The following is a 14,808-nucleotide window of genomic DNA, read 5'->3' as shown; positions in this document are numbered from 1 at the left end:
TACTTTGCAAACCAGAGCATCATTAGAAAAACATATTTGTGATGTTTTCCTCGTGAGTGGGAAATCACAACGTCAAGAATTAACTGGGTCTTATTGAAAGATTCTCCCCAAGAGAATGAGCTGATATGGTCTTTTGGCCATAATGGAGATTGCTTCAATAACCATGCCTTAATACAAATGGATACAGAAAATTCACACCTCGCCTAGCTTACCCCGGATGGCATCTCTAATGGACTCGTCGCTGACCAAGCATTCGACCGGAGTCCTGATCACCACGTCCTGCAGCATCATCCCCTTCACACACGACATGCTCGCGTGTTGGACCACCAACCCCAATTCCTTAAGCACGTCCATCAACCTCGCGCACGGGTGCTCCAGATTCGGGCTCCAAACCCGGACCACCGCCTCCCGCCCCACCACCGTCACCTCCACCGTCATCTCTCTCGGCCCCGGGATGGCCAACGTCCTCGCGACCATTGTCGAGCTGTTCTTGCTCGACAGCGACGTTGTTTCAGTCCCGTCAGCGACAGCCCTTTTACTCTTGTGGCGCTTTGGAGACGGTGGCTCAGACTTGACGAGCTTGGACTCCAATGCGTCGATCCGGGACCGGAGTTCTTTGATGTAGTCGACGGCATCAGCAAGGAGGGACGCCTTGTCCATCCTCGACACATTGGGGACGACGGAACGGAGTGCGTAGAACCGCTGGTTCATCTTATCCCTTCGCTGCCGCTCTGCCTCCACGTGGCTCAACGGGCCAGACGGCGATGGCGACAACGAGGATTCTTTATCGTCGTCGTCGATTATTGTCTTCATTCCCTTCTTCGTAGATATGTTATGACATGCCAAGCCCGCAGGTTTAGAGAGTGGACGCCTGCTGACACCGACGAGGGCCGCTTCTTCCCTGGCATCGTTGGGTTGGTTCTCTCCACGAGGATCGACTCGAAGGCTCGAGAAATGAGAAGGGAAGAGGTTCTTGGCTAAATGAACTAAGCTCCAATCTTCTCTAATGATCTCTGCGGAGCCCAATTCAAGAACTCCGGAACCATTAGGGACTGATATGCACACTATGCTCTTAATTCCATACATTCTTGCTTCTTTGACCCGCTCATCATGCTCATACATCTCCAGCTCAGGGCGGTCTTCACCGCTCAGCCAAACGTGACCTCCTGAGCGAAATGCTCTTCCTAGAATGCCATCTTCAGATGAATACGACCTCGTGACCGAGAATATGTAGTACCATTCAGGGTCGCCGTTGTCGCTGCCATGAGAGAGCTTACCATCCAGGAATTGGGCTTCTTCGAGCACCCTTTTGGGGCTGGGTTTAGATGCGGACGGGTCTTTTGTAGTTCCTCGGAAATGGCCGTCGCCCCACGTGAGGACGAGACCGCCATGTTCGTCTCTTGAAGGCTGCCAAAAGATGGAGTAAACCCATCCCTCGGTTCGGGTTTGCAGGATCAAGTGGACGAGTTGCTGGAGAGTGGGCGGGGCTTTATGATATTTGGGGACAACTGAGGAGGAGGAAGCACAAGATGTTAGTTCTTCCATGAGTAGCAAGTTATTAAGCTAGATCAGGATTTCTCCCTTTTATAAGAAGTTAGGGCGGAGCTCTACCTAAGTGGCATATCGTAGGATGTGGATGGTCGTAGCTTTTACATTCATATTTAATACGGTACGATCTACTGTTTACTATACAAATTTGTACGCCAATCTTAATTCACTTTGCAGGAACTCTAAATATAGGGATAATAAAATGGATCCATAATACCGATATAACAAGTGAGGTGATGGGCTAGAAGTTGATGTTTAATCAGGTGGGTCATCCTCAAGACTTGACATTAGACTGCTGCATTATAGTAGAGAGAGAGAGAGAGAGAGAGATTCCCCGTAGTCAGACTGATGCTGCCAAAAAGCAAAGCAGTGCTGATGACGATCACGACGACGACTAAAAAACACTGAAGTTATATGTTTATTATTATTATTTTTTCTTTGCGGACGTTTACTCGTACTAGTTTTTTCGATTCATCAAATTCTCTTTAACCTGAGATCTTTGTCGTAAAATTAAAAGATAATGCTTTTCGAATCCTGATAGTAGGTTTTGTCAGGTAATACTTGCAATTCCATATTTTTTTAGGAATCATATTATAATGGACTCAAATCCCAATTTTAATTCCTTGCCGAGCATGAAATAAAAAAAAGGATATGGAGTCCCCTTCCTTGAGCGCTAAATATGGTAAGTAGTTATGTGTGTTGGGGCTGCAACTTATCCGTATCGCTTTATCTCGACTCTTCTCTTGGAAATTGATCTCTATAATTGAATCATGAAATTTCAATGCAGGCTGTACAAAAATGAACTAAATAACTAAATGCATCTTTCAACAAGTATGCATGTTTCAATTTGTTCATCGTGCGAATGTGTACTTAATTTCTTTGAACTTTTTGCTGTTGTAGTTGTCAGAGACAGAGTGCTTTGTCACGTTGTTCAAACTTCGGCACGCACAAGTATATGGATGTTTGAGTATGTATGCATGCTTGCTCAGGGTAAAAGGGTTATCTTTTTCTCCATCTGGAATCGGAGGATCATCTAATCTAGCGTTCTAAATAGTGGGCTCTGAATATGGACATCATCCCCATTCATAATTTAACTAAGCTTGCGTGTTAGTATATTTTGTAATCCACCGATCAAAAGCTTTATTAAAGGAAATTCGTCCAACTAAGGATAAATGAAAACAAAGCCTGTGACCGTTTACTTCCGTCCAATTTTGGATGGTGTTAGGAATTATATCCAATTTAGCAAATTGTTTAATCTCAACCTACCATGGTACCTTTGAACAAAGGAAATCTTCAAACCGACCATATCCTAAATTGCAATCAAAATTGTCTACTTCAAGCATGTATCATTTTCAAACGGAAAGTCTCAAAAGTGAGAAAACACATGATCCTGAATATCTAAAATTCATAACAGTCATAAATAAGAAGCTAGATTATCTTTGAAATAACAGTGGATGTCATAAGAAAATGTATGTCTATAATTGATTTTTTCGCTACGTTTTTACTAGACTACATAAGCAATCTCAAGCTTTTTGAAAGAGGAGAAGGCTGATTTTGATGACATATGGTACATGCGATTAGAAGTTTCAAATTGCCCACTAAGTAAATCCCTAGCTCGCTCTAGAGAACAGGATCTCAATCCAATCCTGTAAATCGAAACTGAAAATTGTTCAAGATTTAGTAGGATCGGGATGATTTGAGGAGCGATTCAACACGGTAAAAATTTCGTCGCGATCGTTTATTCCAGCTTGCTCTAAGTCCCCATCCCACACAACTACCACCCCCCACGCGCCCCCAAACCAGTACCCACGTTTCAATAATTGTACCGAGAGCTTATAGGACAGAGGTTATTGTTTTCTTTTGGTGGAATACGAACTGCGCTTTCCCAAAAGCTCAATGGTTTAAACATGTGGAAATGAACCTATCTCCTTCACCCTGATGATGATGCATCGCATGCGCTTGTTTCGTGTAATTTGCTTTTGAAATGATATCGTTCCCATCCCATCAAATCTTTTCAATTTCATCTCTTGTAATAATTTCTTCTTCCGATCATATTTTCCTTAAGCCAATCGACTTCGAGAGTTTTGGGTTTTGGTTTCTTCCACGTAAAATCGATGGGCTCAACCTGAAGATCGAGTTGACATTGGATGAAAACCAGCAATATCGTTCACGTGATAATAGTTGACGTGCTCTAATTGCAGTTACTAGGTTATTGAATCAACGTGCGGGAAATTCAAGAGATGGAGGCTAATCCTCTTCGTCACGAGACTAGGATGTGACAGCCCACGTGTCGGAACTGTGATTGAGGGTGACCCCTCTCGCAGGTTTTTACTCTTTGGGACCAATAATAGTTGTAGTGGGACCCAGCCCCACGTAAGTTCTCGTCGTTTCTCACGTTGCGTTTCCTTTCGGATCTTATCTTTCCAGTCTGAGTACCAACAGTTATATTATGTTATTTTAGGACACCCAAATTATTGGTCGAATTGGTTGAGACTTCTAGTTGATTTGAGCCATCTTAGTCATAGATTCGAATCCCCAAATTGCTCCTCAATTTTTTAAATTCCCAGTTCACTTGTGAAGTAAATTCATTGTGTATCATATGTAAAGAGTAGACTCATTTATTTCAATTGCATCTAGTAATGCAGGTGACAATGAGCTCGCTCAAAAAGAGTATTAGTTATGACACTAAGATGGTTGGACAAGTTCATTGAGACTTACTTTCAAGTGATTTGAGCTATCTTGGTCACATATTCAATTTCTAAATTGCTCCTCAATTTTGGGAAATCCTAATTTGTATGTGATATAGATTTAGCTTGTGTATCAAACGTAAAGATCACTCTTCCTTTACTCCAAATCGCATCTAGCAATGTGGCGATCATAAGCTCGCTCAAAATGAGAATTACTTATAACTCAAATTGAATATTACGATCCAAAATATGAAGATCATATAGCAATACTTGAGGAGAATTATCGATTAATCACCCTTTCTCACTTTTTTTACATTTGGAAAAAAAAATTATGGAATCTTCGGAAAAGGAGGAAAAATGGGCGATGCAAATTTAGATGGAAAAATTTATGTCAAAACAAACGAGAGAAACTGTAGATTTTATGATATCGTCTTTCCTCTTTCCTCTTTCCTCTTTCCTCTCCCCTCCTCCATCTAAATAATCTAACTATTATTTTTTGCCAGGACTTCTTTTAGATCAGTGTTTCCCAATTTTTCTAAACGAAACAAAATACTAAGCTATAAATAATCGTAGCATATATTCTAAATTAGCAAAGTTGCGTTCAATTGAAATCTTATATGCCGTCCTAAGCGGTGCAAGAAAGGAAGATCTGCGGGAACCCGTGAGTACCATCATGCTGTGTGTTACTCGCCCAGTTCGTTTGGTCAATGTTTGGTTAATTCACGACTTTTGACGTTAGATTTCACACTGTAAAATTTAAAATTGTCAACTTCCTTGTACAAATTTTGACTCAAATGCCAGACGGATGAGAGAAAAGTTAAGAGACGGAAGAAATTTCCCCTATAAATTTGGATTCTAAAATCTAGAAGCACAACAAAGCTCCTTTGATGGAAAATGGAGTGTCGGAATAGATGCCCCTCATAGAATGGACGGAGAGGGAAACTGAACAGCAAAAAAGGAGAAAATCTGAACTGATCACGTGGGGAAAGACCAACTATTGACGAGAATTTCAATATTCAATATCTGACTGAAAACTTAATGGACCTATTGTCTCAAATGTTTATTAGAAAAAGAGCACACGTGTTGCATTTAGTGAAAAAGATTAAATAAGTAAAAGGAATGAGATAGACGTGTAAAGATTTCGATCCGTTTGTATAGTTTAGATCGTTGTAAGATGGGAGACTAGAGATTTGTGAAGTACTCCACAGTTATTTTTTTTTTAATCTAAATTTCAAAAGTTAGAGATTCATTGTTTCCTCGTCAAAGATCTTGACTATCGTAAATTATGATTTCGTTAATCTATAGGGTTGTCTGATCCTAATGCGTCTCCAATATATGCATGGGTTTTCCATGTAACTGGTTTTTTATATAAAAATTTGAGATTAAATTGACCAACTGACCATTGAGTCTACTTAATTGATAGTGTTGAAAGGTGAGCTTGGAAGAATTATGATACGAAAAATTAAATCCATAATAGGTAGAATACAACTAACATGGCTCAATCTTTACTCAGGCTATAATCCTTAAATAGATAAATAAACTAAAATATGCGATGCTCATTCTAGCAATAAGCAAGCTCATTGTGAGGTCCTCTGGCCAAGTGCAAGGCATCTCTGTATACATCCAGATATAAACCCTCATTAAGGTATTTCTTATCCTCTCTTAAGATCCGAACTTTCTCTTGTTTCCTTCTAAGCATTGAAGAGATCCCCGAGGACAGATGCTGAGAGAACTTCTTTTGCTCTTCCTGGTGCAGATTACAGAGAGTATAGTCCATGAATCAACAACCGTAGACCTTCAAAACTCGTGCCTCAACAGTGTCAAAACTATATTTGTTAAAAAGATAATGAATAACATTTATAAGTTATATCAATGGAGAACTTAATCAGCCACAAAGAATCATTTTAATAGTGGGTCATGTCGCGTGACTGTCTCCTTTGAAAAACATGCACACCCAAAGTGCGAAGGATCATCCTCTATGATCAGCCTCTTATCCACATTATCAACCGTACTCCATCACTTATTGTTGCATTATGAGTGCTTGTAAAGCATAGTCCCCAATTAGAATCTTCTTCAAGTTTTAATTGTGCTTGTTTTGTACATCTTCTTTCTCATGAATGCCCGATATATTGTGACTAATAATGCAACCTAGATGGAGGTGAATAAGTTGACTTATAAAAACTAAACAAATTTTGGTGGAATATAACATGTTAAGCTTAATACATGCAAGATGTGCCTTGATATATGCAGGAATAAACTAACAATACCAAGTGTACTATGTTCTATCAAATATCAAACAAATTAAGTAAAGAGAGAGAAAAACAATGCATGCTGAGCTTTACAATGGGATGACTTATATCATGCTTATGTTTATTTTGCCGGACTAACAACCACCAATAGGTGAGATTTTAGGGATGAGTGTGGTTTCAGTATATAATCAGTTTGGCTCCAGGTTTCAATGCCCTCGGTCCAATTCCAAATTCCATTATTTTAGGAATTGTCGGTTTTCGGTTCCCCCGGCGAATCAAGAATAGTAGCACAAGAATCAGAAACTGAACTAGGAGAGCCAAGAAAAGCCTAAAATAAAAATGGAGAAATGTTTATTTTATAAGAAATTATTCTTCTTTTGATACAGCAGCTAAACTATGTGTTCCATTCCATTGGAAACTTGCATAACATTAAACGATTGGCATAGTTTGATCATGATGTGTCACGACCTCTTTTTCTTGGGTGCCTGATTAGGTGCAGGCGTTGGCGATGGCTAATGATTTGGCTAGGTCTATTAGGCTTAACTCGAACTTTCCAAAGTTTATCAATTCACGATTTAATAATTCAATTTTTTTAATTAGTAAGTTAATTCTAAATAAAAGTCGCCATTAATTAATTTGGAGTAGGTTGATTAGAAACCCAAGCGAAATATGGAAGGAAATGAATATTTGCTCCTGTGCAATTAGAGAAACTAGGTTGGAGGACTTGATTACACTAATTAATTACTAATGCCCTTTTGGTACCTAATATTGATTAAATCTTAAGGATTTTTGGATTTTTTAAAGAGTTTTCCATGCTTTTTGGAAGAAAAGCATTTTTTTTTTGACATAAAAGGGATTTTTAGACTTTTTGGTCCTTTTTTTTTTTTTTAGGGAAAATGTAAATCATTTTTCTTTGGACTTTTTGAGAAAATATGAGATATTTTTTATTTTTCTTATTTTTTGGGAAAATAACTTATTTTTTGAGTTTCTGAATTTTTTTATTTTTATTATAATATTATAAAAACGAACCAGGTTGGATATCTGGGTTGGGTCCGACCCGGGGTCCGGGTCTGGACTGGATTGGGTTTGACAACCCGAGCCCGGACCGGTTTGCGATCCAGTCCGGTGAACCCCAGCCAGGCTGGGCCCGATGTGCAGGCGTCGCCTTTGATTCGCTCAGCCAGCCACCATAGCCGATCCCCGTCACCCGTCACCGCCCTTCGTCGCCGGTTACTGCAGATCCGACGTTCGCCTGGGATTTCTGTCAAACGCCTAGCGGGCACCAGTTGAGGAGGACAAGGTGGGGGTGCTTCGGGCTTGGGACCGAGACGGAGCTCCGAGCAGGCGACAGCGGGGACTGGCGGGGGGAGGCAGGTTACGGCCTCCCTCAGCACACACAGACAGACACAAGCAACAAAAAGAGGAAGGGCGGGCAACCCTAGCTCACCGCAACAGAGGATGCGGCGTCGGCGGCGTCCAAGCTGCTGCAGCCTACGGCTCGGAGGTTCCCCTTTCGCCCGCGCCCTCTCTCTCTCTCTCTCGGGTTCGCTCGCCGCCGGCCTCCCCCGATGTCTCTCGGAGGGAGGTCGTTTGAGCTCGCGACCCACTCCTTCTCGCGCTCGCTCTTCAATCTTCCCCTGAAGTCTCTCGGGGGAAGGTTTCTGAGCTTGCTCGTTGCTGATCGACGGAGGTGATGCCCTCTATTTATAGGCGAGGGGGTGGCGGTCGGCGGAGGTCGGGCCGGCGGTTTTGGTGTGCCGACCGGCCCTCCTCCGCCGGCCGAACCGGCGTCACTTCTTTCCCTTTCCACGAAGGCATGCTCGCCTTCAATACTGCGTCCCCTCAGCCTGCGCTGTACGTCGATGCCTCCTCTTGCGTCCTGGCATCGCTCGTCTCCGGCCTCCGGCGCGCGTGTTGCAGAGGAAGAAGACAGAGGAGGGCAGGAGGAAGAAGACAGAAGGGGAAAGGGGCCGGGCTGGTTTGCATGGGCCAGGCCATGGGGGCCCGCGCGAGAGAGAAAAGAGTGGAGGGGCTGGGCTCGGAGGAGATGGCTGCTGTTTTTTCTTCTTCTTTTTTGTTTTGTTTTGTTTTGTTTTTGTTTTGTTGTTTTTATTTGTTTTTGTTGTTTTTATCCGAAAAAGAGGAAAAATAAAAGAAATTAAGGCCTAATTAATTAAAAAAACACTAATCAAAATTTAGGTTTCGACATGATGTTGTTGTGGATAGATTAGATTGATGAATCATTTGGTATTCTATATAATTTTTGATCTCTCTCTATTTGTTCAAGACAAGGTGTTGATGTTTTTAACCCCCAATCAAAGAGCATACCAGCTTTGAAACTATATGAATTCAAGATCTCCGTTACAAGAACAAGCAAGATGACAAGTTGTACAACTAAAAAGGATAAAAAGTACTGTTTGATAGCCTAAGGATAGGGACACAGAGAGCCATCTAGTTACTTGAAATACACTACAAGCTTCATAAATTGATTAAGTTTATGTCTTTGACTTGTGGAAATGGCTCTGACCTAGTGTAAAAGGCTATTGAATAAAAATATCAAGCAGCATTTTTATTTCAGATTAGGTCGTGAAATGAAAAGACTAGGTTGGAAGTACTAAAAATGTTTAATATTTCCATATTAGCCTCCATTTGGATTTGGACTATAATTAGCCAACTTCACATTTAATTGTCTTGAAACTTGGTTTATGAGTTGAAGTGGAATCATATATGTAATGAGGCTTTTGAATAATTATTTTAGTTTAATTAATAGTTATTTTTAATTTATGGGTAAGTGCATTAGAAGTTTTAAAGATTGTTGCTATGCAATTGAGTTTTAAAACATTTAAAAAGTGCAATTAAGTTTTAAAACTTGTCAAATTGGTTTAATCAAGTGCTTTTGTTAACATCGTTAATTTGTACAATGAAAAATACTGATGTGACATTTTTTTATTAATTTTTTTCCTACTTGTCATTTTTTTAATTATTTTCTTCTATAAATCTTATTTTAATTAAATTAATAAACACAAAAAGACTTAAATTTAATTTTTAAAAGAACAAAATTGGGAAAAGAAAAATTGAGACAAGGGCCTATCTGTTGGGGTATCACCGCCGCCACTTATCATTGGAGGGCTGGTGAAGGTTGTCGACCTTAGGTGAAGGTGGTTGGCCTAGCCCAGCACCAGGCGAGGCCTTATTGACACTAGGCAAGGGTTGATGAGGCTCATGTCGAATTGGGCACACATATTTAGGCCAAGTTGGCCCTCACATGGGGCTGGCGACCCTCCCTAGCCTTGAGTGAGGGTCAGCGTTGCCCAAATCTAGACGAGCCTTGCTAGCTCTCACTTGGGCTCGACAAGGCCTCACCTTGACCTAGCTAGGGTCATTGGCCATAGGTGATGGCTGGCATCACCAAGGGCAAGGGTGGTAAGGGCAGCCAAGGCCTAGCCTAGGGTTGAGCCAAGCTGGTGACCTCCACTGATGGGCAGCGGCAGTGGTAGGGCCCCATGGTAGATCCCTTGCCTTTGCTTTTCTTTTTTCCTAGTTTTATTTTTTGTAAATAGAATTTTGGCCTTTTTTTAGTTTTTAATCCAATTTAAATGAGATTAAAAGAAGAAAAAAATGACAAATAGGAGAGATAAATTAATTAAAAGATGCCACATCAGCATTTTTTGTTAGTCAAATTAACAGTGTTTCTAGAAGGATTTGATTTCACAAATTTGACAAGTTATATATTTGATTGCACTTTTTGAAAGTTTTATAACTCAATTACATTTTCGTGACAAGTTTTAATACTTTTAAGATTTAGAGCAATTTTTCATGGATGATTGAGGATTGAAGTTCTGTAACTTAGATTTTATGTTATGTGTTTAGAACTTATTGTTTTATTGTTTTTTTTTTTTTTTAATTTTACATGTTTATCTTTTATGGCTTGTTGTTGCTATTAACTAATGAGAAACTTTTGTTTTTGTTGTTGCATACACTTTCATTTTGCTTAACTAAAATGACAAAAAAAGGAACCCGTTAGACCTTGAAATCTGTGACATGGTACATTTAATGTTTGCAGGATAGGTTTCAGGTAAAACCTTGAACTGCTCACCACTATTAGGTTCCACAAATAATCTCTTCAGGAATTACAACATAGCACTTGCAGCTTCTACTTGAAATTGGTAGATCACACTACCAAAACTCAAGCACAATACAACATTGGTACGCACCTTAAATCATATTACAATTAGTGACAAGTACTCTTAATAAATGAACTTCTCGCTCTCTACAATTTAAGGCTACGTTTGGTTGTCCGGATTTCTAATCGAGATAGGATTGGATAAGATATGATATGAAATTCTAGGATTTTTTTATAACTTGTCTATTGTTTGGTGAATCGTAGTATTAAAGTCGGATATATTCACATCATATCATGTAAATTTTTTTTTTTATATAAACAACATATCATTATAAATGAATATAAATGTTCATAAACAGAGATTGTGAAAATCTATCGTAACACTCTTCCTTAATTTATTTTTATTTTATTTTTCCTCTTTTTATATTATTTTCTTTATTATTTCTTTTTTCCCATCTCATCATTCTTTAATAAAATTTTATCAAATAGTAAACTGTACTAATATACCTAAAATACAAAAATGCCTAAAATATATAATAAGTATAAATATTTAATTTATAGATTGAATTTTTATTATAAGATAGAATTAAAGTTGAATATATAAATTGAAATAAGATTAATTAAAAATATTTTTATTTTTATTTTTAATTTCTTAAATTAGAATTCAAATATTATTTATATTGAAATATAATTTCATTTTTTTTTAATTTAATAAGTTTGTTATTCGAGAAAAATAACTTTCCATTATGAACATTAGAAATCCTATCCATCTTTATCCCACCCCCCAATGGGATAATTTTATCTTGCCTATATTCCCTTTATATCCGACTTTATCCTTTCCTGAGCAAGCACCAAATGTAGGATATGATTATCCCGAATTTTATCCCGACTGCCAAATGCAGCCTAAGAGTATGAATGTATCAAAGTATGAAGCTTTCTCTATTTCGCAGTCATGTCATCTTCAACATGCCTCAATCTTCTTATGTAGTTTTCAATCTCCAAACTAACCATTAAATAACTACAAAGAGGATCATTTTAGTTGTTGAAGATAATCAACACAATTACAGAGATTTGCTCCCCCATACAATCAAATCTTCTAGTAATAGTGCAATAACCATGAATAGAGTTGACTATCTTAGGAAATAGTCTTTTCCTCTGATTGAGTGAATAAACATAGGAAGAACTGATTTGATTTTCTCCAATTTTTTTCTTTCTTTCCCATATTTTTGAGCTTGTGGCCACCTATCAAAGTCATTACAACATAAGATTAATCAAAGGAATATCTGAATTCTCTTATCCAGAGTAAGTAAACACGTAAAACATACATAAATCTCAAGTGATATAGGGAGATGCTCATATCAACGATTTGTGAGTCTATCAAAGCCTTCGGCTAGTAGTTGACAAATGTAGCGCTTCCGTTAGATTTTCTTGAGTGTATTAGTGATCAAGGTTTCACTAAACTGTTCACCTTCTCATGGTATGTCCAAGTCTCCACGAACATTTCATTCTCTTTGATATAATTCATCCTTCATAAAGATCCATTTAGGGCGCACATGGTAACGCTTCTACTCCTGGGACAATTTCTGAGTAAAATAATGCATTTGGTAATTATACAAAATTTATATTCTTGGAATAGAAAAAGAATATAAAAAGAATAGAAATGCATTTAATACGATTTATAATTTTTTTGTATTTATTGTTTTTTCTTCTTGCTCATGGATTGCCGATGTTGCCCGCTGCTGCACGACCACCGCTAATTGCTGACCGCTGCCGCATGACCGTTGCCCACAGCCCATCGGTCGTTGGAGGCGGACGAGTGGCCGTGGGAAGGGGTGGCAGTCGGTGGGCTGTGGGCAGCGATCTTGCGGCGGCAATCAGCAATCGTGTGGCGATGGGCAACGGTTGGGTGGTGGTAATGGCGGTTAGTGGCAGTGGCTGGTGGGCTGTGGGCAGCGGTTGTGTGGTGGGAATGACGGTTGCTGGCGGTTATGTGGCAATGGTGACAATGACGGTCACCGGCGGTCAGGCGGTGGTGGCAATCGTTGGCGGCCGATGGTCGATCAACGGTGGCCATGGGTAGGCAGAAGTGACTAGCGGTTGGTAGGCAGCCAGTGATGGCCGCAACAAAGAAGAAGAACAAAAGAAAAATAGAAAAGAAAAAAATGGCTTATTTCTAGAAATTATTCCTAGGAACAAGAAGCTACTTTTTTATGTTTGTTGTTTCTGTTTCAAATCTATTCCTCTGCTACTTTTCTATTCCGAGGAATAGAAGAATAAGTTGGCGTTACCAAACATATTTCTATTCTTTTAGATTCATTACCATGCAAACCCTTAGTTTCTACAACTCTTTTCAATTTTTACTTTGGATTACATCAAGGGTGATAGAGCATCCTTTCTATTAACATCGCCTAAAATAAAATAACATCTTATTTATAGAATAGTAATGGGAAATAAATGGTTTTGCTAATTTCAAATTATTATAAAAGATTTTTTCAACACAAAGTTAGAGCCTTGTGCACCTTCATATTGCTTATGTATGTATGGCACTTATAGGTGATTTGTTCCTAATTTGGTCCTATCCACTTGGTCCTGGGACCAAACCGAAATGGTTGATAGGTCTGGTTCGGTTCTTTGGCAATCCAATGGAACTGATGTACATGTTGGTGATTTTCCTTCTTTCTTTTGTTTTTCAGTGAATTTATTCTAAGAAGTTCTTACACCTTTGCCCACTTGTGATTCTTCCTCTCCAATACTGTCCTTTTCTTATAATCTTGATGTAGGTCCTTTTGGTGATACCACATTAGCTGTTCTAACATGTGTGTCCCATCTGTGGATTCTCCACTATTGGACATCCATCATCCTCATTCAGTCATTCCACGAGAGTAAGTCTACCTACAGTTCGCGTTTGTGATTACCATTACTACTTTACCACTGCTTCTCTTTCTAAACCTTGCACATATAGAAAAGTTGGTACTAATCCTCTTTGGCAGCAAGCAATGCGAGATGAGTTGCAGGCTTTATTAGACATTGGATTTGATATATAGACTCCCATTAAATCTATTGTCTATTGTAAATGGGTGAATAAGATTATAGCATATGCAGATGGTACCATGAATCGTTACAAAGCTCGGCTACCAGCAAAGGGCGCTACTTAAGAATACATAATTGATTATAAGGAACTTTTGCTCCTGTTGCACGCGTTACTTTTATTCACAGTCTTCTTATTGTTATCATTGTTAAATGCTGGTCTTTATTTCATATGAATCTTAAAGTGCATTATTAAATGGCAATCCCACTAAGTAAGTTTATATGATGCCTCCTCCTGGATAGACTCATCCATTCAACAAAGTGTGTTGATTATGTCAACTATGAATCGAAACAGTCTCCTCATACATGGCATTCCACATTTTGCTCAACAATGGAATCCGTTGGTCTTAAATCTAGTCCCTATGATCATATTTTTCTTGTTTGACAAACATCCAGTGTATTATGCTACTCTTAGATGTGGATGATATGGTTAGAGATAACCATACTAGCATTTCAAAACTCTAGTAACATTTCAGTCAACTATTTGAAATGAAAGATCTTTGACAACTTAGCTATTTTTCAGGCTTGGAGCTTACTTCAGATTTCTTTTGTTATTATCTCACTCAAGCCAAACATGTCACCGATTTTATTTTCAAGCAAGACTCATTGACAACAAGGTGACTACAACTCTTATTGAGACCCATGCTAAATTTGATGTCAAAGATGTAACTCCTCTTTCAAATTCTACACTCTATTAACATCCAGTTACTCAACTTGGTATCACCGATGTTGTGAATTATTTGTCAGTACATGATCTTGACCTGTACAATTCATTTTGCTATAATCCTTTGAATTCATTGATAGGTCAAAGGGTACCTTATTTCATTTCCTTCACTTTTCTGCTCTTTTTACTTTGAAGTTGGTAGCTTATTCTGGTGTTGATTAGGCTGTTGACCCTTAAGATCGTCACTCTACTTTGGGTTGTTGTTTCTTTATGGGCTACTTACTAATCTCATGGCTTAGCAAGAAAAAGACCACCATTGCTTGCTCTAGTATAGAAGTTGAATGTTGAGCTCTTGTTGATACGACATTAAAATAATTGTGGTTGCGATGGCTACTAGAAAATAGCAAAGTGTGTCATAATAATGAAATAATCATTCATTGCAATAATTGA

The 14,808-nt window shown here is 38.8% G+C and overlaps 1 protein-coding gene across 1 annotated transcript; it reads right to left on the bottom strand.

Moving 5' to 3' along the window:
• On the bottom strand, positions 1 to 1,582 carry LOC104446171 (transcription factor MYC2). Its single transcript, XM_010060068.3, has one exon. The coding sequence runs from the start codon at positions 1,543 to 1,545 to the stop codon at positions 193 to 195; it is 1,353 nt and encodes a 450-aa protein (XP_010058370.1). The 5' UTR covers positions 1,546 to 1,582; the 3' UTR covers positions 1 to 192.
• Positions 1,583 to 14,808: the final 13,226 nt, after the last annotated feature.

The sequence above is a fragment of the Eucalyptus grandis genome, chromosome 11, assembly GCF_016545825.1.
Source record: "Eucalyptus grandis isolate ANBG69807.140 chromosome 11, ASM1654582v1, whole genome shotgun sequence".
In the NCBI taxonomy this organism is placed as follows: domain Eukaryota; kingdom Viridiplantae; phylum Streptophyta; class Magnoliopsida; order Myrtales; family Myrtaceae; genus Eucalyptus; species Eucalyptus grandis.
Note: the sequence above shows the minus strand (reverse complement) of the source record. Positions and strands in the feature narration are given on the sequence as shown.

Coding starts and splice junctions, on each gene's coding strand:
- LOC104446171 (XM_010060068.3), bottom strand. CDS start 1,545: ATGGAAGAACTAACATCTTGTGCTTCCTCCTCCTCAGTTGTCCCCAAA.